General features: G+C 51.7%; 1 protein-coding gene and 1 pseudogene across 1 annotated transcript in view; both read right to left on the reverse strand.

Moving 5' to 3' along the window:
• Nucleotides 1-11,272: 11,272 nt before the first annotated feature.
• LOC117194909 lies at nucleotides 11,273-12,945 on the reverse strand (annotated as a pseudogene).
• Nucleotides 12,946-16,462: 3,517 nt separating this feature from the next.
• LOC117194917 overlaps nucleotides 16,463-24,821 on the reverse strand; it is a 39,576-nt gene continuing 31,217 nt past the window's right edge. The window contains exons 2-7 of the mRNA XM_033399382.1: nucleotides 17,791-18,127; nucleotides 17,568-17,737; nucleotides 17,311-17,487; nucleotides 17,097-17,243; nucleotides 16,763-17,026; nucleotides 16,463-16,667 (exon numbers count right to left, since the gene is read on the reverse strand). Coding sequence (XP_033255273.1) covers nucleotides 16,565-16,667; nucleotides 16,763-17,026; nucleotides 17,097-17,243; nucleotides 17,311-17,487; nucleotides 17,568-17,737; nucleotides 17,791-18,127 — 1,198 coding nt within the window. The 3' untranslated portion in view covers nucleotides 16,463-16,564. The remainder of the gene's footprint in view (nucleotides 16,668-16,762; nucleotides 17,027-17,096; nucleotides 17,244-17,310; nucleotides 17,488-17,567; nucleotides 17,738-17,790; nucleotides 18,128-24,821) is intronic.

Raw genomic sequence — 24,821 nt, forward strand, 5'->3', positions numbered from 1 at the left:
TCCACTGTCCCGGTTTCACCGAGGCCGAATTCGGCGGCGATGGCCTGCAATTCGTCCTTGCGCCGATACGAAATCCACTGTACCCCCATGTCGAAGCACGGTGGTCGAACTGGCACTTCGAGGTCTTTCGCGTTTCCGACGGTAGTATCACGTATTGAGCCTCCGGTAGAATCTTTTCTTAGGTCACGCACTGAATACCGGAGTCCTTGGGGCTAGTCACGGAAGCACGGCGTATGTACGGTTAACACGGTTGTCCAGTGGAGGCGTCCTTGGCGTCCTTGCTGCTTGGGGTCCTGGTCGATAGTCCTTGCTATCGTTGTCCTTGGAATTGTCCTTGTGGTCCTGGTCGTGCTGGGTTCGTTGATTTAAGCGTTGGATCTCGTCCCGTGTTGATGGCTGAACGCTGACTGATCACTTTTAAGGCCGGGCGTTTACTCTCCGCTATCGTTTTGTGGGCCGGGCCTTGAATGATCGCGCTGAAGACCGGGCGTTGACTGCTCGCGCTGAGGGCCGGGCATTGACTCTTCTCGCTGAGGGCCGGGCGTTGACTATCGGCTATTGTTTTGTAGGCCGGGCATTGAATGATCGCGCTGAAGACCGGGCATTGAATGACTGCTCGCGCTGAGGGCCGGGCATTGACTCTTCTCGCTGAGGGCCGGTCGTTGACTATCCTCTTCTGGGTCTGAGTACGAAATATATAGCCGGGCTGGTTGGTCTTCGGAAGGATTCCGACGCTCGCTCGGCCTCTACCGCCCACGACGCGCTGCTCGCCGCGTACATGTCGCTCTCTCTCTAGCGATCTCTGCCCAGCTTCGGCTCGGTTCTCTTTCTCTGCCGCCTCGCCGCGGCGCTCTCCTCCTCATGTGGGCGCAGCGGCCACGTGCTGACGCTATTGCTAGGGAGGTTAGGGAAGCCAGCCTCGGCTGTACGTGGATAATGGGCGACCTCACGTGCGGTTTTTTTTACAGAGATATACAGCTATTCTTTTCCTAATGATTCCGACTGGCCGTGCTTGCGCATGGTACAGTCCCGATTCCCCCTGCTACTCTTTCTTCTGATCGACTGTTCCACTTAGCGCCCCAAAACATAACGGAGTCCCGGAGTCCCTGCTCGGGCGCCATCTGTAAGGAAGCGATCCTGGGCTGGGGTACATATCTCAGTCTACTCCAGGGTCGAAATTACAGTAATATTTATAATTTGCCGGGACTCCGTATTTCGGACCGACGATGGGGGACGGGGCAGCAGTCCCGCGGACGGGAGCGATCGTAGCGTGGGACGTGGCAGTTGGTTTCACCGAGAGCACTCCGGTTATCGCCGAATAGCGCCTTCAGGACCCCACCGAACTCAGAATCAATACGGAGGTCTTTACTATGCGATAATACCGACAGGGGTCGCCGAGAGTACCTAGGCTACCGCCGGACAGTACTTACGGGACCCTGCGAAGCGGGAAGGGGGACTTTGCTATGCGGGAATACCGACAAGTATCGCCGAGAGTACCTAGGCGGACGGTACTTACGGGACCCGGTCGGCCTAAGAATTACTACGACGCGGAAGGGGGACTTTGCTATGCGGAAATACCGGCAAGTATCGCCGAGAGTGCCTGGGCTATCGCCGGACGGCACTTACGGGACCCTGTCGGCCTAAGAATTACTACGACGCGGAAAGAGGAACTTTGCTATGCGGGAATACCGACAAGTATCGCCGAGAGTACCTAGGCTATCGCCGGACGGTACTTACGGGACCCTGTCGGCCTAAGAATTACTAAGACGCGGAAAGGGGGTTTTCGCTATGCGGAAATACCAACAAGTGTCGCCGAGGGTACCTAGGCTATCGCCGGACGGTACTTACGGGACCCTGTCGGCCTAAGAATTACTACGAGGGTCAGGGATATCGACGAGCATCACCGAGAGTGCCTAGGCAATCGCCTGATAGCACTTACGGGACACCGCCGAACTAAGAATTACTACGAGTACGAGAATACCGACGTGTATCGCCGAGAGTGCTTAGGCAGTCGCCGGATAGCACTCACGGGACACTATCGGGCTAAACATTACTGCGAAAGTCTTTATCATACAGGGCAGGTATCGCCGAGAGGGCCTAGGCAATCGCCGGACAGCCCCTTCGGAACCCAGGGAACTACGGGGATCAGGCGAGACAGCAACAGGCGTCACCGGGGACGCTTAGACGATCGTCGGATAGCGGCCTCGGGACCCTGCGAGGTCACAAACTACGGGAGGGAATCATGCGGAGGGAACGCCGACAGGTGTCACCGAGAACGCCTAGGCAATCGCCGGACAGCGGCCTCAGGATCCTGTCGGGCTACGAACTACTGGATGGAAGCACGCAGGCTCGGGCAAGAGGCGGCTTTGCTTAGTGTAAAACATTAGCGCCTAGATCTCAGAGACTACAAAAGCTAGAGCAACCAAATTTGGTATCCACACTCCTAATATATCGGACCGAGACGAGTTTGTTTCAGAATTTCGCCACACCCCCTTCCGCCCCCGAAAAGGACGAAAATCTGGGGATATTCAAAAATCTCAGAGACTATTAAGGCTAGAGTAACCAAATTTGGTATCCGCACTCCTGTTAGATCTTACTATAAAACGTGTATCTCAAAATTTCGCCCCACCCCCTTCCGCCCACACAAAGGACGAAAATCTGTTGCATCCACAATATTGCAGATTCGGAAAAACTAAAAACGCAGGATCATAGATAATGACCATATCTATCAGATTGCTGAATCTGGATCAGATCAGATCATTTTTATAGCCAATAGGAACAAATCAATTTGCAGTGGCTACGCAGCGCCCGGCGTCACGCTCAGACTGATTTTCTGTCTCTCTCGCACGCTTTCTTTGTCGTGTCGTTCAATATTAGCGGCGGCTGCCGGAGGAGAGCCATACTGACTAAGTATCGGGTATAACTGTAGAGTTCCCTTCGTCCTGCAGCGTGGACGCCAGGCTTTGAGCGTCGCGTATTATCGTCTCGTGCTCGTCGGTGTCCGTGGTCGCGTTGTCGTCGTCGATGGCAGCCCCATAACTCCCGAACCAATGGCGATTCAGGGCGGCGACGTCGTGATTGGGCGCCGAGCGGACACCTGCGGTTGCGAAGCGGCCATCGGGCTCTACTTCCTCTTCGGCGTCGGTCCCCGGGCCCTGGGTTTGTTGGTCGATCCACCCTTGGATGGCTGCCGCGCGCCGGCACCATGGCATCCTGTCCTGTTGTCGAAGTGTCGCCTCTCCGACCCGCCTCAGCTGGGCTTGACGGGAGGCGGATGGCCCATTGGGGTCGACGATCCAGCCGCGAGTCCGGTGTGTCGTTGGTTCGTCGGCAGGTGCCGGGACTTCAGGCTGCTGGTCTCCGCTAGGGTGTCCCGTCGTATCACCATTTGCCCCTAGGGGCCGAGCTTGCCTTCCGTCTCTTAGACGCTTCATGTCTTCAGACGATTCTAGGGAGAAAATGCCTGTCGGTTAGACCTGCCTGTCTTAACTAGAAGTACTAATACCCTCCCCCTATCCTGCTTGAGCGGTGCGAGTAAGAAGATGTTTACATTGGGTGTAGTACTTATCTAATCCCATAAGGGGATGTATACGTAGCTTACGGTTTCGTGGGTCGCGCCCCTTATGGGGCGAGGACGTGACGGTAGCGCGCTACCGCAAGTGGCACTTGCAGAGTCGGCAGGTCATTCAGGTCTCTCCAACGTCGTTGGGTTCTCCTCGGGGTGGTCCACTCCGTGGAACGCCTTTAAGTCGGCTAAACTCGCAGTTTTCCTTCGTTTGCCTTGATGAACCTGTAGTCGAGGTTCACGGTAACTGGGTTAGTCGAGTCTGATCTTCGAAAAGGGTTGCGTTGTCGACCGACCGCGGCATCGGCTAACGGGGCGAATTGATAATTCGTTGGGGGTGAGGTGCGAGTTGGTCTACCTTGACCCGCCCATGTCCTTCGTGGCCGTGGTCTTACAGGCGTAGCGGGCCGTGGTGTAGAGCGATGCTGGTTTCCCGTGGGGTCGTTCGCTCTGATTGAGCCGCACTGCTGTGCATTTCTGATTTGGCTCGCGTCGATCGTGTTATAATTTTAGCGCCGCCGGGTCCGTCTCGGTCGGGGCTTAGATGCGTTGTCCTTGTATTGCTGCTGAGTCTGGCGTGGTCGAAACTTAGAAACGTTGTCCTGAGGTTACTGCTGGTTCTGGCGTGGTCGTGGCTTAGCTCCGTTGTCTTGGTAGGGATACTCTGGGTGGTTTTCGAGGCAGAAGGACTGGCCCTGGGTGTGTCCAGCGGTGTCGCAGTCGTCTCCGTCGAATCCTCGTTTCTCTGGGTGTTCTTCGAGGCGGACGGACTGGCCCTGGGTGTGTCCAGCGGTGTCGCAGTCGTCTCCGTCGAATCTTCGTTGCTTTGGGTGTTCTTCGAGGCGGACGGACTGGCCCTGGGTGTGTCCAGCGGTGTCGCAGTCGTCTCCGTCGAATCTTCGTTGCATTGGGTGTTCTTCGAGGCGGACGGACTGGCCCTGGGTGTGTCCAGCGGTGTCGCAGTCGTCTCCGTCGAATCTTCGTTGATGGTTCTGGCGCGGTCGTATCGAATCGTGGGTTGGGTTCGGGTGGCGTTGCTGGGTCTGGCGTGTTCGAGATCCTGATACGTTGTCGTGGGTCCATTGCTGGGTCTGGCGTGGTTGGGATTCGGGTGCGTTGTCACTGGTACATTGCTGGGTCTGGCGTGGTTGGGATTCTGGTGCGTTGTCACTGGTACGTTGCTGTGTCTGCCGTGGTTGGGATTCTGGTGCGTTGTCTTCGTCCGGTGGGTCGCCATTGGATTGGTCGAGTGGGTAGGACCAGCGGATGCAATCGCGGGACTTTCGTCACTAAAAGTAACCATGCGGGGCCGAGTCTTGGATGATGTGGGGATCGGGTTGGTTTCCCGGATCGCCCGCTGGGTCAACTGCAAGTACGCTCGTCCGCATTGTATTATGGCCTGGACGCCGCAAAGGAAATCGAGCCCCAGTATGATGTCGTCCACTACCATGGGTAGGACTAATAGAATCACCAGCGTTTCCTGTTGATCCAGACGTACCTTGACCGAAACTGCTTGCGTCACCTCCTTTGCTGTACCGTCCGCCAGGCGGGATGAGTTACTCCTGGGGGCCCTGGAGGTATGTCTCCGATCGGTTCCCTGACGAGCGGAGACTCGGCCCGTTTCCCGACTCGGATAGCCTACAGCAGTCGATCGTCCGGATGCCGCGGCGGCCACACTCCCAACAGAATAGCACTCGCCGATTCCTGCATGAACTGCTGAAATGACCTTCCGGTCTCCATCCTGGGTCACTACGCGGCTTGCCGTCTCGGCGCTCCGGGAGGGCCCGGTGTCGTCTGGAGGAGCATGCTGTGGGGTGGATAATCCGGGTCCTTGGTATGATGGCGTTCTGGCTTTCGTATTTGGGCGGTCGTTAGCTGGGTGGGTTTGTTCGCGGCCCCGCGTTGTCTCGTACGCTACTATCAATTGGGTCAGTTCTGGCAACGTCTCGAACTCATGTGTACGGGTGAACAGTTGGTATTCCGGCCGAAGGTTCTCGTAGATCCTGTCCAGCTCCCTGTCTGGAGTATACTGAGCTCGTTGCATCATGCGTCGGAGGTCGATCAAATAGTCCTGAAAGGCTTCTCGGGGTCGTTGGCGACGGGAGCGGATCGTATCTTCCAAGCGCTGAAAGTATCGCGGGGGTAGGAAGAACTCCAAGACCTCCTTCCGGAACTCGGTCCATGGCTTGCCTTGCATCTGGAACGTCCTAAACCATCCTTCTGCCTTGCCAGTTAGTAGCCCGGAGATGGCTCGCGGCAGTTGTGCTGGGCTTCCGCCATATGAGTCGACCCTTTCTTCCAACCGTTCGATGAAAGCCAGCGCATCCGAGTGTCCGTCGAACTTCAGACCCCAATTGCGCAGCTTATCGGCCAGGGCGGCGAAGGAAATTTCTTCCCTTCCGGGTCGCGAAGTTCCGGCTTCCTCGCGGAAGCGGTGCTGGTGGTGATTGTCACCATGTCGCCGGTCAGTCGTGGTTTCAAGCCGGTCAGAGTTGCCGTGAGCTTCGCGCGGGAACTCGGGAATTATGATAGATAGAGGCTGCTCCGCACAGATCCCTTCCTTCCGCTCTCGCTGACTCGGTCCCGGCGACGGGGACGTGTTCCTCGGGCTTCTCGGGCTGGGCGCGCTGTCGAAGACCATTCCGAGCTCTTTGATCCGTTTTTCGATCCCAGTCGGATGCTCACCGCGCGAGATAAAGGCCGAGATCCGGCTGCGCAGTTCGTCCACTGTCCCGGTTTCACCGATGCCGAATTCGGCGGCGATGGCCTGCAATTCGTCCTTGCGCCGATACGAAATCCACTGTACCCCCATGTCGAAGCACGGTGGTCGAACTGGCACTTCGAGGTCTTTCGCGTTTCCGACGGTAGTATCACGTATTGAGCCTCCGGTAGAATCTTTTCTTAGGTCACGCACTGAATACCGGAGTCCTTGGGGCTAGTCACGGAAGCACGGCGTATGTACGGTTAACACGGTTGTCCAGTGGAGCCGTCCTTGGCGTCCTTGCTGCTTGGGGTCCTGGTCGATAGTCCTTGCTATCGTTGTCCTTGGAATTGTCCTTGTGGTCCTGGTCGTGCTGGGTTCGTTGATTTAAGCGTTGGATCTCGTCCCGTGTTGATGGCTGAACGCTGACTGATCACTTTTAAGGCCGGGCGTTTACTCTCCGCTATCGTTTTGTGGGCCGGGCCTTGAATGATCGCGCTGAAGACCGGGCGTTGACTGCTCGCGCTGAGGGCCGGGCATTGACTCTTCTCGCTGAGGGCCGGGCGTTGACTATCGGCTATTGTTTTGTAGGCCGGGCATTGAATGATCGCGCTGAAGACCGGGCATTGAATGACTACTCGCGCTGAGGGCCGGGCATTGACTCTTCTCGCTGAGGGCCGGTCGTTGACTATCCTCTTCTGGGTCTGAGTACGAAATATATAGCCGGGCTGGTTGGTCTTCGGAAGGATTCCGACGCTCGCTCGGCCTCTACCGCCCACGACGCGCTGCTCGCCGCGTACATGTCGCTCTCTCTCTAGCGATTTCTGCCCAGCTTCGGCTCGGTTCTCTTTCTCTGCCGCCTCGCCGCGGCGCTCTCCTCCTCATGTGGGCGCAGCGGCCACGTGCTGACGCTATTGCTAGGGAGGTTAGGGAAGCCAGCCTCGGCTGTACGTGAATAATGGGCGACCTCACGTGCGGTTTTTTTTTACAGAGATATACAGCTATTCTTTTCCTAATGATTCCGACTGGCCGTGCTTGCGCATGGTACAGTCCCGATTCCCCCTGCTACTCTTTCTTCTGATCGACTGTTCCACTTAGCGCCCAAAAACATAACGGAATCCCGGAGTCCCTGCTCGGGCGCCATCTGTAAGGAAGCGATCCTGGGCTGGGGTACATATCTCAGTCTACTCCAGGGTCGAAATTACAGTAATATTTATAATTTGTCGGAACTCCGTATTTCGGACCGACGATGGGGGACGGGGCAGCAGTCCCGCGGACGGGAGCGATCGTAGCGTGGGACGTGGCAGTTGGTTTCACCGAGAGCACTCCGGTTATCGCCGAATAGCGCCTTCAGGACCCCACCGAACTCAGAATCAATACGGAGGTCTTTACTATGCGATAATACCGACAGGTGTCGCCGAGAGTACCTAGGCTACCGCCGGACAGTACTTACGGGACCATGCCGGCCTGAGAGTTACTACGAAGCGGGAAGGGGGACTTTGCTATGCGGGAATACCGACAAGTATCGCCGAGAGTACCTAGGCGGACGGTACTTACGGGACCCGGTCGGCCTAAGAATTACTACAACGCGGAAGGGGGACTTTGCTATGCGGAAATACCGGCAAGTATCGCCGAGAGTGCCTAGGCTATCGCCGGACGGCACTTACGGGACCCTGTCGGCCTAAGAATTACTACGACGCGGAAAGGGGAACTTTGCTATGCGGGAATGCCGACAAGTATCGCCGAGAGTACCTAGGCTATCGCCGGACGGTACTTACGGGACCCTGTCGGCCTAACAATTACTACGACGCGGAAAGGGGGTTTTCGCTATGCGGAAATACCAACAAGTGTCGCCGAGGCTACCTAGGCTATCGCCGGACGGTACTTACGGGACCCTGTCGGCCTAAGAATTACTACGAGGGTCAGGGATATAGACGAGCATCACCGAGAGTGCCTAGGCAATCGCCTGATAGCACTTACGGGACACCGCCGAACTAAGAATTACTACGAGTACGAGAATACCGACGTGTATCGCCGAGAGTGCTTAGGCAGTCGCCGGATAGCACTCACGGGACACTATCGGGCTAAACATTACTGCGAAAGTCTTTATCATACAGGGCAGGTATCGCCGAGAGGGCCTAGGCAATCGCCGGACAGCCCCTTCGGAACCCAGGGAACTACGGGGATCAGGCGAGACAGCAACAGGCGTCACCGGGGACGCTTAGACGATCGTCGGATAGCGGCCTCGGGACCCTGCGAGGTCACAAGCTACGGGAGGGAATCATGCGGAGGGAACGCCGACAGGGGTCACCGAGAACGCCTAGGCAATCGCCGGACAGCGGCCTCAGGATCCTGTCGGGCTACGAACTACTGGATGGAAGCACGCAGGCTCGGGCAAGAGGCGGCTTTGCTTAGTGTAAAACATTAGCGCCTAGATCTCAGAGACTACAAAAGCTAGAGCAACCAAATTTGGTATCCACACTCCTAATATATCGGACCGAGACGAGTTTGTTTCAAAATTTCGCCACACCCCCTTCCGCCCCCGCAAAGGACGAAAATCTGGGGATATTCAAAAATCTCAGAGACTATTAAGGCTAGAGTAACCAAATTTGGTATCCGCACTCCTGTTAGATCTTACTATAAAACGTGTATCTCAAAATTTCGCCCCACCCCCTTCCGCCCACACAAAGGACGAAAATCTGTTTCATCCACAATATTGCAGATTCGGGAAAACTAAAAACGCAGGATCATAGATAATGACCATATCTATCAGATTGCTGAATCTGGATCAGATCGGATCATTTTGGTAGCCAAAAGCAAGAAATCAATTTTCAGTAGCTACACAGCGCCCGACGTCACGCTCAGACTGATTTCTGTCTCTCTCGCACGCACTCTTTGTCGTGTCGTTTAATATTAGCGGCGTCTGCCGGAGGAGAGCCATGCTGACTTAGTATCGGGTATAACCGTAGAGTTGCGGTGTCCGCAGCAACTAACAACGTTCCCCCTCGTTTCATTTCCTGACCAGCAACGTCAGATATAAATTTATTGACCTGCAACGTCAGATATAAATTCATTGAGCAAGAAGTCAGGAAAAATTCATCACCCACATCCGCTGTTCCCGGCAGTGGAAATGTATTGCTTCTAAAATGTAGTTATGTTTCGCGAGACCTCCTAAAGAATGCTTTAAGAAACCTATCACCTAGCGACGGATTCTTAGAAAACTCTCTCTATAGCTTTTTATACCCGATACTCAAAATGAGTATTGGGGTATATTAGATTTGTGGTGAAAATGGATGTGTGTAACGTCCAGAAGGAATCGTTTCCGACCCCATAAAGTATATATATTCTTGATCAGCATCAATAGCCGAGTCGATTGAGCCCTTTCTGTCTGTCCGTCTGTCCGTCCGTCCGTCCGTCCGTCCGTCTGTCCGTCTGTCCGTCCCTATTAGCGCCTAGTGCTCAAAGACTATAAGAGCTAGAGCAACGATGTTTTGGATCCAGACTTCTGTGATATGTCACTGCTACAAAAATATCTCAAAATTTCGCCCCACCCCTTCCGCCCACACAAAGGACGAAAATCTGTTGCATCCACAATATTGCAGATTCGGGAAAACTAAAAACGCAGGATCATAGATAATGACCATATCTATTAGATTGCTGAATCTGGATCAGATCAGATCATTTTTATAGCCAATAGGAACAAATCAAATTGCAGTGGCTACGCAGCGCCCGACGTCACGCTCAGTCTGAAATTCAGCCATGTCTTAATAGCCGGAAATCGAGTTGACTTGCCCTATGCCCTGGCCAAAATGCATGTGGAATGAACTAGTTCAGAGAGTTATGGCTGTGAATTCAAGTTAATTGAATATCTATAGACGTGCATGGTGGCGAAGCAGAGGGGCCTCGCATAATTGTCGGCTCATTAAACGATAATGCAGGAAAATTGATGCCCGGCCTTTTTCCATTCCATTCCCCATTTTTTGGGGAAATTGAATTTCATAAACTTTCCGATGAAAAACAGGGTTGCGGGGGAGCCTCCCCAGGGAAGTTCCCAGCAGCAATTAGGGGGTTAATTTAATAAACTCTCACTTTCTACCTTTCACAGGATCTGTTCTATCTTTCACGTGTGTCCTGTGGCTGGCGCTGTGCCACTTGCAAATAATTCACTTTCTTTTGCCTCTTGTAAAGAGTGTGCGGTGTGTGTGATTATGGGTTACGTGTTCGAGTGTCTGTATGCTACGGGTGTGGATGAACATTATTGGATTGCATTGAAAGAACTGGTAGTTTAGAAATAATGTATCGGCACTGGCGTTACGTTGCCTAAACGTAACGCCCAAGAGAACTAGTCCTCTGATCTACTATAATTGTTGAATACACGTTGCTTAATCAGACGCACCAACTGTGCAAATTTTGTAAATTTTTTTTTGGGACATATTTCTTTAATCTTTTTTTTCTTGAGTTTTGCCATTTTTAAAGTCTATCAAACAAAATTTAGAACTGAACTGCGTAAAAGAAACAATTTAGAAGAACTGAAAAAGCCGAAATGGAAACGAGGAGGAAAACGATGTTTCTTTTTTTGAACACCAAACGCTGGCACGGCCCTGTTCGATGCGATTCGGCTCTGATTGGTTCCGCTTCAGCTTGAGATCGGTCTGATTTGGCCAACTGATTTGGGGAAGCAGGAAAGCGCTCCCGATTTGCAATAACAACTAGTAATACACCCATATATACGGCATGATATATATGTAGGCAATGGTAAACGAAAGACAACTAGTATTCCCTGGGGGTTGGTGGTGTGGTTGTGTTGCGCCCATGTCGAGCAATCGGAACCCAGATAGGACTGGGCTGAGTTCCTTCGCTGAGGTGTGTGTGTGTGGTGTGGTGTGGTGCTGGTTTTTGTACGAACATATTTGCTTTCTAACTTATTTCCCAAATTGATTTTGATATTCCTAAATTCCGGGATCCTAACTGAATCCCTCTCTCCACGTCAAGGTCCCTCAAGTGTGCTGCTGTAGGTGTCTATGTATGTGTTCCAGGTGAAATGTGTTGACATGTGTGAGTGTGTGCGTGTGGGTTGGGCTACCACTGCGCCGTTTCTATCTCCGGACTACGAACGCCGCTCAGTAGACAATGAGCAGGTTGTTCTCATTGAAGCCGGCGGAGTGTCCGGCGTTGCGTACAATGAAACAGGATCCATCGAAGTGCATGCGCTTCTCATTGCGACTACAAAGGACAGAACAGAACGGAAGTTAGCAGAGCAGGATGACTGGCGAGGGGGAGGGGGAGGTTGAGAGCATCGGTTTGATACTCACCGAACAAACAGATGCGAGGTCTTGCCCAGAGAGGCAGTGCAATGGATGCCAGGTGTGGTCAAAGTGGCCGATCCATTGCCGGGACTGGTGCGAATCAAGCACTTGTTGTCCACACGAGTGACCTTCACCAGGCCATCGGCTGCCTGGGTGATGCGAAATCCGTTTATGTCATAGATCTCAGTGCCATCCTCGGTACAGGTGTAAGCTGAATTGGCAATCACGTCATGGGCTTCAGCCATATAAGAGGGACCATGGCGCGAGTCGCTGCGAGAAGTTCGGGAATTAAATCGAAATTAGCCAAATAAGAAGCGATGCAATTGGCCGGGGGGACTCACTCATAGAACACTGCCAGGGTTTAGTCCTTGGTCAGATCGGTGAAAGTGTCGGTTGTGGTGCGCGTCCCGGCTGTGTCCACCAGGTAGATGAGAGCGCACGCCTCGCTGGTGAAGCTCACACCCTTGTACCACATATTGGCATAGCGACTGTAATGGGAAGATAATTCAAAGGATTCAAAAGATGCCACGTTGGGGTAAGGGCCATTCCCACTCACACAAAGTTATTGCCCTTCATGCCGTCGTAGGTGACTATTTCGACTTTAGCGCCGCTCTGCAAGATGCGTTCATTGGGGTGGATCAAAGCCGAGTTGCTGCAGTTGCGTGATAGAGCAACTGCTACCATGCTGCGCTGATTGAGCACGCGCACCGCCTTGTCCAGAGTCATGTCAATGCTGCCCCATGCAAAGAAAGGTATTAACATTAGGGGTCGGTCTTAAAGAAGAGCCAAGGGGCTGGGGGCGTCCACACTCACCGCACGCCATCGCGGAGGCGCAACTGGATGGTGCCGTTCGTCATGGCAATGGGTCCAGAGCCGGGACATGCCGGCGGTGTGTGGTTCTCGAGCTCGAAGTTGCGTGTGCTGCTCACGCGTGCCAAGGCGTATGGTTGAGGGGGCATTGGAGACGGCAACTGTTCTGAATTCTGAGATTGAGCATAGAATCGGCTTGATTTACAGATATGCAGGAGCCCCTTACCAGGCAGTAGTTCTGCTCGTTGTCGAAGCCATAGGTGGGCGTGGCATTGTAGCGCCCTGTGAGTGCCTTGCCGTTGTGCGCCATTTTGCCAGCGTCTATTTCCTGCATATTCTCTGGCCCGTACTGGAGAGGGTTGGAAATGTGTATGCCCGGAAGTTAGACGTATGGACGGGCCGACTGACTGCCGACGGGGTAATTGGCGCCCTCCTTGGAAATGCCGCTGGTGATGGTGTTGGTGCCAACGGTGGCGCTGCTAGCGAGACTGGAGCTGCTGCCGCGATCCATGTGGCCCACGGAGTCCGTGCCGGAGGACAGCGAGATGTTGCTCATGCGTTGGGACAGCTGCCCCCAGTCATGCCGACACGCAAGCTTGCTTGCTAAGGGAGGGGGGATGAGAAGGCGAGAGGTAGTAGCGGAAGTTAGATCCGGAAGGAAATGAAGAGGTGAGGAAGTGAAAGTGCCAGAAAATAATTGAATACCGGCAGGAGAGAAAACGACAGATACGAGAGAAAGTGTCAGCAGCGCAGAAATCGAATGACTTTGCAACTGTTGCTAATATTCTGTCGACATTCTGTTAACGCATGCATATACATACATACATACATATATGTATTTACATACGGGTGTGCGTTTTTCCCAATTTGCATTTGATTTTTATAGAAATGAACCAAACTATTTTGAATAGTTTTAGAAGAGAAGAGAAGAGGGGGGAATAGAGAAGGAAAATTCGAATATTAAAGTCGGAAAGTAAGAGAGCAATGGTGGAAAAGAGCGAGACGGAAAATAATAAGGTCTGAAATAACAGGAAAGGGCAATGAGGTGCTGCTGTTAACTCGCTGTTGATACCCTGCTAGCGCGATGATGCGGCAGTTTTGTAAAACAAAATGTCTGAAAATTGAAGAAACTTTCACGTTATTGCTTGGAATTTCACTTACCGGCGATGGGTTGTTGGTGTAGACGGAGCGCTGGCGCACCCCGTTGGGCGGCTTGGTGGGCGAGCGCAAGATGTTGTTGATTTTGTCGTTCATCTGAGCACGCGACAAGAAGTCCTCGGCATTGAAGATCCCCACACGGGCGCCCTTCGGGCTGCTTACTTGCGAGACCGGCTCCTGCTGGGAAGTCTCGCAGTCCGATGACTGGCACTGCGCCTCCTTGGTGCTGACCTTGGGCTCAACGGACTTCGGCTCGGTGACCACTTTGATTTGGAAACTTTTTTCTTCTCGCTCTTTCTTTTCGTCAAGTGAGTTCACAAAACCGGCGTTTGTGTGTGCGTGCGTGTGTTCGTGTGTGCGGCAAATGCGAAATTTTTCACTTTAAATATGTGTGAACTTACTTGAGAACACGCGCGTGCTAAATACAGTTTTAGAAGATTTTGTTCGACACTTCTCACTACGACTCTGAGAGGAATTTTAATTTTTATATTTAATTTTCCACTTTACATGAGCTCCGCTCGCTGGCACAATTTTCGAAAGGATGACTGTTCGGATTTTCACACTGAAAGTCGTCGCCTGCTCAAACTGGAATTCAAAGTGAAGAGCAGAGCTGTCTCCCGATTATAATCGGAGCGATATTCAGGGCTGCATTTCAATGTTGTATGGATGTAGATCAGATACTAATTACTGTACATTTTCGTATTATTAATGGTACTCCGTGGCTTCAGTCTTGAGCTTCACAAAAAAATGGTTTACCAAATTACCAAATGGTTAAATGGTAAAATGTTTAATTCGTACACTGCTCATTTTCACCCTGTTCGATCCTTTCGGATTCCTGTAAAGAAAATTTACCAAATACAATTCGTTCACAGACTTGCATTAAGGCGCCGCACTGACGCTGATCTATCCACAAGCCTGGAAAAAAGTATTGACCCGTCATCGTTTTGGCCCAAAGTAGCTTCATTCTGGTCATGGCTATTTGTGGAATACTTCTGGCAGTCTTAATTTAATTTGGATCTCTTCCATAAACTGCGTGCACTGCAACTCTCTCTTCCCTAACTCCTCTCAAATCTGATTTCCTATAGATTATTAATTGGTACTTTGTATCGTTGCCCAACTAGAAATGGATTTAAGTCAGCTTGAATGCATATCCGTCGGCCTAATCCTATTTCACGCTTTTAGAGTCGGACAAATTAAGTTTTCCAGCATCAAAGTCAAGCAAAATCGAATTAAGCAATAGGCGCCGCTCCCAACAGCATCAAGCAGAAGCTTTAAAGCATATTAGAAAATTGAAAAGTCAGCCAAAAGAGTTGCACTTGGCCATGTAAAAGTACTGTGCTGTGTGCTCGATGGTGGCATAAAACTGAAAGTTTCAATTTTCTGAAGTGCTAGCCTTGGCTCGAGAAGGTTGCGAAATGCCAAGTGTCAGTGCCAAAGGAGGCGGCTAAGCACGGAGGAGCCTCATCTTGGTGGGTTACTGCTGATGCAGTGTATCGCATATCTGCTTCGTCAGTTGGAACTTCTGGCATCATCTTAACGTGAGGGTACACACTTGTGTCCTGGAATTTGCATGCAAAATATAATAGTGCTAGGTGCCCATTTATGTATGTACAAGCTAAGCTCTCTATAGCGGACACATGGTTCCAGTAATTCAATCCGTACTATCCATATAGTGTAAGTAGCGAATGTGTACAGCTTTTGTTAGATGTTTGGTTCTACCCAAATTGTCGGATATGTACGGATAATGCTGGGGGGCTGTTGACAAATTAGCCAAAATTTAGAATTTGGCAGGCCCTGAAGGACGCCCGTCCGCGCTTGTGGCAATGAAAATTAGCTGAGACATCGCACGACTGGTGTGTGGGGGAGTGTTATTGTTTTGCCACCTTGTAGTCTGGATCGTAGAGAACTATTGTCGAACGGTTCAGTTCAGTAGGCAACCCTGAACTTCTTGCGAATCGATTGACAACTATATCCCCTCGCCTGCTCACATGATTGATGCTGGCTTTCACTTTTTCGGCTAGAGCGCATTGACTTCCCCTGCATTTGGCCATCGCTGCCCACGCAGCATGGCACAGCGAATATTCGCCTAAAAATTCTATCTCATTTTGCTTGTGACATATTTGAAATTTATTTTCGGTGCTGATGCTGCCACCCCGATGCTGTTGCTGTTGCATTAAAAGAACTGGTAGCTTAGAAATAATGTATCGTCACTGGCGTTCCGTCGCCTAAACGTAACGCCCAAGAGAACTAGTCCTCTGATCTACTATAATTGTTGAATACACGTTGCTTAATCAGACGCACCAACTGTGCAAATTTTGTAAATTTTTTTTTGGGACATATTTCTTTAAACTTTTTTTCTTGAGTTTTGCCATTTTTAAAGTCTTTCAAACAAAATTTAGAACTGAACTGCGTAAAAGAAAAAATTTAGAAGAACTGAAAAAGCCGAAATGGAAACGAGGAGAAAAACGATGTTTCTTTTTTTGAACACCAAACGCTGGCACGGCCCTGTTCGATGCGATTCGGCTCTGATTGGTTCCGCTTCAGCTTGAGATCGGTCTGATTTGGCCAACTGATTTGGGGAAGCAGGAAAGCGCTCCCGATTTGCAATAACAACTAGTAATACACCCATATATACGGCATGATATATATGTAGGCAATGGTAAACGAAAGACAACTAGTATTCCCTGGGGGTTGGTGGTGTGGTTGTGTTGCGCCCATGTCGAGCAATCGGAACCCAGATAGGACTGGGCTGAGTTCCTTCGCTGAGGTGTGTGTGTGTGGTGTGGTGTGGTGCTGGTTTTTGTACGAACATATTTGCTTTCTAACTTATTTCCCAAATTGATTTTGATATTCCTAAATTCCGGGATCCTAACTGAATCCCTCTCTCCACGTCAAGGTCCCTCAAGTGTGCTGCTGTAGGTGTCTATGTATGTGTTCCAGGTGAAATGTGTTGACATGTGTGAGTGTGTGCGTGTGGGTTGGGCTACCACTGCGCCGTTTCTATCTCCGGACTACGAACGCCGCTCAGTAGACAATGAGCAGGTTGTTCTCATTGAAGCCGGCGGAGTGTCCGGCGTTGCGTACAATGAAACAGGATCCATCGAAGTGCATGCGCTTCTCATTGCGACTACAAAGGACAGAACAGAACGGAAGTTAGCAGAGCAGGATGACTGGCGAGGGGGAGGGGGAGGGGGAGGTTGAGAGCATCGGTTTGATACTCACCGAACAAACAGATGCGAGGTCTTGCCCAGAGAGGCAGTGCAATGGATGCCAGGTGTGGTCAAAGTGGCCGATCCATTGCCGGGACTGGTGCGAATCAAGCACTTGTTGTCCACACGAGTGACCTTCACCAGGCCATCGGCTGCCTGGGTGATGCGAAATCCGTTTATGTCATAGATCTCAGTGCCATCCTCGGTACAGGTGTAAGCTGAATTGGCAATCACGTCATGGGCTTCAGCCATATAAGAGGGACCATGGCGCGAGTCGCTGCGAGAAGTTCGGGAATTAAATCGAAATTAGCCAAATAAGAAGCGATGCAATTGGCCGGGGGACTCACTCATAGAACATTGCCAGGGTGTAGTCCTTGGTCAGATCGGTGAAAGTGTCGGTTGTGGTGCGCGTCCCGGCTGTGTCCACCAGGTAGATGAGAGCGCACGCCTCGCTGGTGAAGCTCACACCCTTGTACCACATCTTGGCATAGCGACTGTAATGGAAGATAATTCAAAGGATTCAAAAGATGCCACGTTGGGGTAAGGGCCATTCCCACTCACACAAAGTTATTGCCCTTCATGCCGTCGTAGGTGACTATTTCGACTTTAGCGCCGCTCTGCAAGATGCGTTCATTGGGGTGGATCAAAGCCGAGTTGCTGCAGTTGCGTGATAGAGCAACTGCTACCATGCTGCGCTGATTGAGCACGCGCACCGCCTTGTCCAGAGTCATGTCAATGCTGCCCCATGCAAAGAAAGGTATTAACATTAGGGGTCGGTCTTAAAGAAGAGCCAAGGGGCTGGGGGCGTCCACACTCACCGCACGCCATCGCGGAGGCGCAACTGGATGGTGCCGTTCGTCATGGCAATGGGTCCAGAGCCGGGACATGCCGGCGGTGTGTGGTTCTCGAGCTCGAAGTTGCGTGTGCTGCTCACGCGTGCCAAGGCGTATGGTGGAGGGGGCATTGGAGACGGCAACTGTTCTGAATTCTGAGATTGAGCATAGAATCGGCTTGATTTACAGATATGCAGGAGCCCCTTACCAGGCAGTAGTTCTGCTCGTTGTCGAAGCCATAGGTGGGCGTGGCATTGTAGCGCCCTGTGAGTGCCTTGCCGTTGTGCGCCATTTTGCCAGCGTCTATTTCCTGCATATTCTCTGGCCCGTACTGGAGAGGGTTGGAAATGTGTATGCCCGGAAGTTGGACGTATGGACGGGCCGACTGACTGCCGACGGGGTAATTGGCGCACTCCTTGGAAATGCCGCTGGTGATGGTGTTGGTGCCAACGGTGGCGCTGCTAGCGAGACTGGAGCTGCTGCCGCGATCCATGTGGCCCACGGAGTCCGTGCCGGAGGACAGCGAGATGTTGCTCATGCGTTGGGACAGCTGCCCCCCAGTCATGCCGACACGCAAGCTTGCTTGCTAAGGGAGGGGGGATGAGAAGGCGAGAGGTAGTAGCGGAAGTTAGATCCGGAAGGAAATGAAGAGGTGAGGAAGTGAAAGTGCCAGAAAATAATTGAATACCGGCAGGAGAGAAAACGACAGATACGAGAGAAAGTGTCAGCAGCGCAGAAATCGAATGACTTTGCAACTGTTGCTAATATTCTGTCGACATTCTGTTAACGCATGCATATACATACATACATACATATATGTATTTACATACGTGTGTGCGTTTTTCCCAATTTGCATTTGATTTTTATAGAAATTAACCAAACTATTTTGAATAGTATTAGAAGAGAAGAGAAGAGGGGGGGAATAGAGAAGGAAAATTCGAATATTAAAGTCGGAAAGTAAGAGAGCAATGGTGGAAAAGAGCGAGACGGAAAATAATAAGGTCTGAAATAACAGGAGAGGGCAATGAGGTGCTGCTGTTAACTCGCTGTTGATACCCTGCTAGCGCGATGATGCGGCAGTTTTGTAAAACAAAATGTCTGAAAATTGAAGAAACTTTCACGTTATTGCTTGGAATTTCACTTACCGGCGATGGGTTGTTGGTGTAGACGGAGCGCTGGCGCACCCCGTTGGGCGGCTTGGTGGGCGAGCGCAAGATGTTGTTGATTTTGTCGTTCATCTGAGCACGCGACAAGAAGTCCTCGGCATTGAAGATCCCCACACGGGCGCCCTTCGGGCTGCTTACTTGCGAGACCGGCTCCTGCTGGGAAGTCTCGCAGTCCGATGACTGGCACTGCGCCTCCTTGGTGCTGACCTTGGGCTCAACGGACTTCGGCTCGGTGACCACTTTGATTTGGAAACTTTTTTCTTCTCGCTCTTTCTTTTCGTCAAGTGAGTTCACAAAACCGGCGTTTGTGTGTGCGTGCGTGTGTTCGTGTGTGCGGCAAATGCGAAATTTTTCACTTTAAATATGTGTGAACTTACTTGAGAACACGCGCGTGCTAAATACAGTTTTAGAAGATTTTGTTCGACACTTCTCACTACGACTCTGAGAGGAATTTTAATTTTTATATTTAATTTTCCACTTTACATGAGCTCCGCTCGCTGGCACAATTTTCGAAAGGATGACTGTTCGGATTTTCACACTGAAAGTCGTCGCCTGCTCAAACTGGAATTCAAAGTAAAAAGCAGAGCTGTCTCCCGACTATAATCGGAGCGATATTCAGGGCTGCATTTCAATGTTGTATGGATGTAGATCAGATACTAATTACTGTACATTTTCGTATTATTAATGGTACTCCGTGTCTTCAGTCTTGAGCTTCACAAAAAAATGGTTTACCAAATTACCAAATGGTTAAATGGTAAAATGTTTAATTCTGCTCATTTTCACCCTGTTCGATCCTTTCGGATTCCTGTAAAGAAAATTTGTCAAATACAATTCGTTCACAGACTTGCATTAAGGCGCCGCACTGACGCTGATCTATCCACAAGCCTGGAAAAAAGTATTGACCCGTCATCGTTTTGGCCCAAAGTAGCTTCATTCTGGTCATGGCTATTTGTGGAATACTTCTGGCAGTCTTAATTTAATTTGGATCTCTTCCATAAACTGCGTGCACTGCAACTCTCTCTTCCCTAACTCCTCTCAAATCTGATTTCCTATAGATTATTAATTGGTACTTTGTATCGTTGCCCAACTAGAAATGGATTTAAGTCAGCTTGAATGCATTTCCGTCGGCCTAATCCTATTTCACGCTTTTAGAGTAGGACAAATTAAGTTTGCCAGCATCGAAGTCAAGCAAAATCGAATTAAGCAATAGGCGCCGCTCCCAACAGCATCAAGCAGAAGCTTTAAAGCATATTAGAAAATTGAAAAGTCAGCCAAAAGAGTTGCACTTGGCCATGTAAAAGTACTGTGCTGTGTGCTCGATGGTGGCATAAAACTGAAAGTTTCAATTTTCTGAAGTGCTCGCCTTGGCTCGAGAAGGTTGCGAAATGCCAAGTGTCAGTGCCAAAGGAGGCGGCTAAGCACGGAGGAGCCTCATCTTGGTGGGTTACTGCTGATGCAGTGTATCGCATATCTGCTTCGTCAGTTGGAACTTCTGGCATCATCTTAACGTGAGGGTACACACTTGTGTCCTGGAATTTGCATGCAAAATATAATAGTGCTAGGTGCCCATTTATGTATGTACAAGCTAAGCTCTCTATAGCGGACACATGGTTCCAGTAATTCAATCCGTACTATCCATATAGTGTAAGTAGCGAATGTGTACAGCTTTTGTTAGATGTTTGGTTCTACCCAAATTGTCGGATATGTACGGATAATGCTGGGGGGCTGTTGACAAATTAGCCAAAATTTAGAATTTGGCAGGCCCTGAAGGACGCCCGTCCGCGCTTGTGGCAATGAAAATTAGCTGAGACATCGCACGACTGGTGTGTGGGGAGTGTTATTGTTTTGCCACCTTGTAGTCTGGATCGTAGAGAACTATTGTCGAACAGCAGTGCTCCTTCAGTTCAGTAGGCAACCCTGAACTTCTTGCGAATCGATTGACAACTATATCCCCTCGCCTGCTCACATGATTGATGCTGGCTTTCACTTTTTCGGCTAGAGCGCATTGACTTCCCCTGCATTTGGCCATCGCTGCCCACGCAGCATGGCACAGCGAATATTCGCCTAAAAATTCTATCTCATTTTGCTTGTGACATATTTGAAATTTATTTTCGGTGCTGATGCTGCCACCCCGATGCTGTTGCTGTTGCTGTTGCAGCTGCATCTGCACCTCCGCCACGCACTGCATTGACTCAGTTTGAGAGTGAAAATAAAAAAGAACAGTTGGCAAATACTGTATTTATAGAAAATGCAATATGCATGGAATCCGAATGAAATACGGAAACTCATTTGTAAAAAGCTACAATGCCTTGACCGGCTCCACCACCTCTTTTGTTGTCACTTACAGCAGCCGCAAGCGAACAAATTGGTTAACCTCCTTTTATTTTTTTCCTTTCCTTTTTTTGGTAGTACGAGTCCATATTTATGGTTCGTAAATATGAATGTGGGATTTTTGTCGAGCCATTACCAATTGGACGGCCATTTACGGCAGGCCAAGGCAGAGAGGAAGCAGAATTGTGGTCTTTTTCTAGTTTGAATTGCTTGTTGATTATTTGCTTGCCTCATTTTAATTAACTGGATTTCGTTTCGCAGAACGAATGTGTAACAGTAAGCTTTTGGCAGCGAGCACTGCTCTGAAATATTCTATCTATGCTCCAAGGGGATTTCATTTCCACTCGGTCGAATGCGAAATGTGGAAAAACTATTTTCGTCGACCCAAGAAAACTCATGAAAGTGTCAGTGAACTTTGGCGCAGACAAATCAGGCCGAGACGGGATGCACTGGCTGCACAGCTGAAGAGTGTTGCAATCGTTGACGTCATAGCAGTTGGAACAGAGGCGTCATCAGGCGGCAGAAGTAGAAGAGGCACGCAGCCAGATTGATGGGGAACTTGTGGCATAATTGAAATGGTTTTAAAAATCCATTCTTAATGTGTTTCGCCTTCGCTATTAAATCATTTTCCATTTGCATTAAAAACAATTAGCGCCCGCGACGCCACTTTCCTTTGTCGACAGCTGGAGCGGGGGAGCCTTGACTACGGTTTGGGAGGGGGAAAATTAATTGATTGTCAAGATGAGACAGCGGCAACAAATAAATGTGTCTGGTCATTCAGCAGGCGATATTTGTTGCCACACACTCGCATATAGAGTAGATAATGCCGCGTTGTCTGTCAGCTATGAAATTACATTCACACATATCCGTGTACACACACACACGTACAAGTGTACATGGAGCTTCACACACAGCAGCTGATCGCGCCGCCAGACAGGTGATCGCGTAGAGCTGCCACACGGACGGTGCTGCCAGACATCCCCGATCGACCCAGGGCTGCCAGAGTGTTGGAGAGAGCTGGAGTTGCGCGCCAACGGAGGGGGATTTTAATTTCGAAATTCAAATTCTAAAGTAAACAATAGGAGTGGAGGAGGATGAAAAGCTCGCCTTCAGGAAGGGTAGCATGCTCGCCCGATCGCCGGCACCCGAGCCATCTCCATCTCCAGCAGCAGCGGCGCAGAGTCGGGACCTTGACTGTAGGGAGACCCCCAAGAGGGTTCGGGACCCAGCCAGCCCGGGAAGTTCCCAGAGGCAAACGCCGCCCAAGAAGAGCAAGGCCCACCAGGAGGCTACCTGCCTTGAGAACCTCTCGGAGCTGGGAAAAATCCTTGATGAGGTTCAGACCAGGATGATGGACAAAAATCCGCGCCACATCAACATGGCCACCAGAGCACTGTTCGTGCGCATGAAGGAGCTGCACTCGAACATCATCGAATCGAGCCAAGAGGCTGCAGCGGGTAGAAGCGCGCTGCAGGAAGGCTCCGACGCCCAAGGCCTGTGCCCGAAATGCTCACAGAGCACGCGGAGCGCAGACAAGGAGCAGCAGACAACGACCGTCTGGAGGAAAGATGCCGCAGCGCAAACCGAACCGTGGCGTAGACTTAGCCAGCCATCCGTGGCCGAAGGTCCAATGGGGGAGCCGGGACCCCCACCTACGCGCCCAAGGCAGCGAAAAGGAGCTATCGCAACCAAGAGGACCCTTAAAAAGGCCCCGTTGCGGCCGCACGGAGACGTAGCGACGACCAGCGCCATGAGGCAGCCCAAGAGCCCCGGAATCCCGGACAGCGAATGGAGCGTGGTGGCCAAGAGGCCGAGAGCAGCACGCCGCGCTCGCCCAGACGCGGTCATAGTTCAGGCCCCCGGGAAGTCGTACAGCGAGGTTCTGGCAATGGTCACCAGACGACACGACAACCAGCTTTCCGACCTGGGAAGCTGCGTCTCCAAGGTACGCCGCACCATAAACGGCAACCTTCTGCTGGAGGTGGCAAAAGACAGCGTGGAGAGTGCTGAGGGCATGAAAGCCAGCATCGCACGTGTCCTCGGCGATGGAGCGTCTGTGCGCGCAATGACGGAAGACTCGAAGGTGGTCATATTGGAGATACGGGACATCGACTCCCTCGCGACGGAGCAGGAGATCTGTGCCGCTCTAACTCGCCAATTCAACATTGACGAGGGTCGAGTAAGAGTCCGCAGTCTGCGCCGCGGATACGCGGAGTCCAAGCTGGCGGTGGTCAGCTTGCCCTTCTCCCTGGGCCAAGCGGTCCTGAAAGGCGGCAAGGTGAGGATCGGCTGGACCATATGTAGGATCCGGGAAAGAGATGGACTCCCAAGGTTCTACCGATGCCTGGAACCCGGGCATATCGCACGGAACTGCGAGAGTACAGTGGACAGGAGTGGCTGCTGCATCAAATGCGGGGAGAAAGGGCACAAAGTTGCCGAATGCAAAAAAGAGCCTGCGTGCTTCATCTGCTCAGCAGCTGGAAAGAAGGAGGTCACGCACCAGGCAGGCACTAAAAACTGCCCAGCCACGCGAAGCATGGTCGGCAAAACCAGGACGACATGCAGTTGATTCAACTCAACCTGAATCACTGCAGGGCCGCACAGGATCTCCTGACGCAGACGGTGCGCGAGCTTGGCTCTGAGGTGGCACTCCTCAGCGAACCACATAAGGTGGGCAGCAGCAGCGATTGGGCCACGGACCTTACTGGCAAAGCGGCCCTGTGGCTCTGTGGCGTCGATGCGCCGCAATTGCGCGACACCAAGTCGGCAGACGGGTTCGTCCGAGGGTATGTAGGCGGCATATGGTTCTACAGCTGCTACCTGGCACCCAGCCTCTCACTGGAGACTTTTAGCCGCATTATGGACGAGCTGAGCTGCGATCTGCGAGGACGGAACAACGTCGTAGTCGGAGGCGACTTCAACGCCTGGGCCCTGGAATGGGGGTCCTCCGTACAAACGCCAGAGGCCGCACGGTGTTGGAGGCTTTTGCCTCTCTGGACGTCGTCCTTCTGAACGAAGGGTCCCAACAAACTTTCAGCAGGGCAGGTGTAGGGTCGATCATCGATCTCACCTATGCCAGCAGCACGCTGGCCCGGCACGCCCGATGGAGGATCAGCGACGTATACACTGCCAGCGACCACGAGGCCATACTATGCACCCTGGGCACCCTTGCCCGATCGAGAGGTACCCCGTTCCGGCATGAGAAGGCGTACCGCCAAGACACGCTGAGGGCCCAAGCCTTCGCAAGCGCCCTTGAGAGCTACTCTGCAAACGATGCAGACGGAGCCAACGATATGGCGACCAAATTGGCGGACGCACTTGAAGGCGCCTGCGACCAGAGCATGCTACCGAGAGGGACGTTCCGGAAGCACAAGGATCCAGTTTTCTGGTGGAGCGAAGCGATTGCGGTTCTCCGTAGAACCTGCCACCGGGCCAGAATGCTGCTCCAGCGAGCCAGAGGCACACCGCGCTTGGCCCGTTGCAGCGAGACCTACAACGCGGCGAGGAAGGATCTGAAGACCGCCATAAGGAACAGCAAGAGGGAATGCTTCCTTAAGCTGTGTGATGCTGCCGAAGAGGACCCCTGGGGAGGCGCGTACAGGATGGTGGTGAAGAGGCTGAACGCGGGCAGCAAAGCTCCAACAGATCCAGAGGCACTGCAGGGTATAGTCAGGGCACTGTTTCCTCGAGGACGGCAGATCCCTAGCTCCCTGCGGTTCGAGCATAGCCCGAGCGACATCTG

The sequence above is a fragment of the Drosophila miranda genome, assembly GCF_003369915.1.
Source record: "Drosophila miranda strain MSH22 chromosome Y unlocalized genomic scaffold, D.miranda_PacBio2.1 Contig_Y4_pilon, whole genome shotgun sequence".
NCBI classification, from domain to species: domain Eukaryota; kingdom Metazoa; phylum Arthropoda; class Insecta; order Diptera; family Drosophilidae; genus Drosophila; species Drosophila miranda.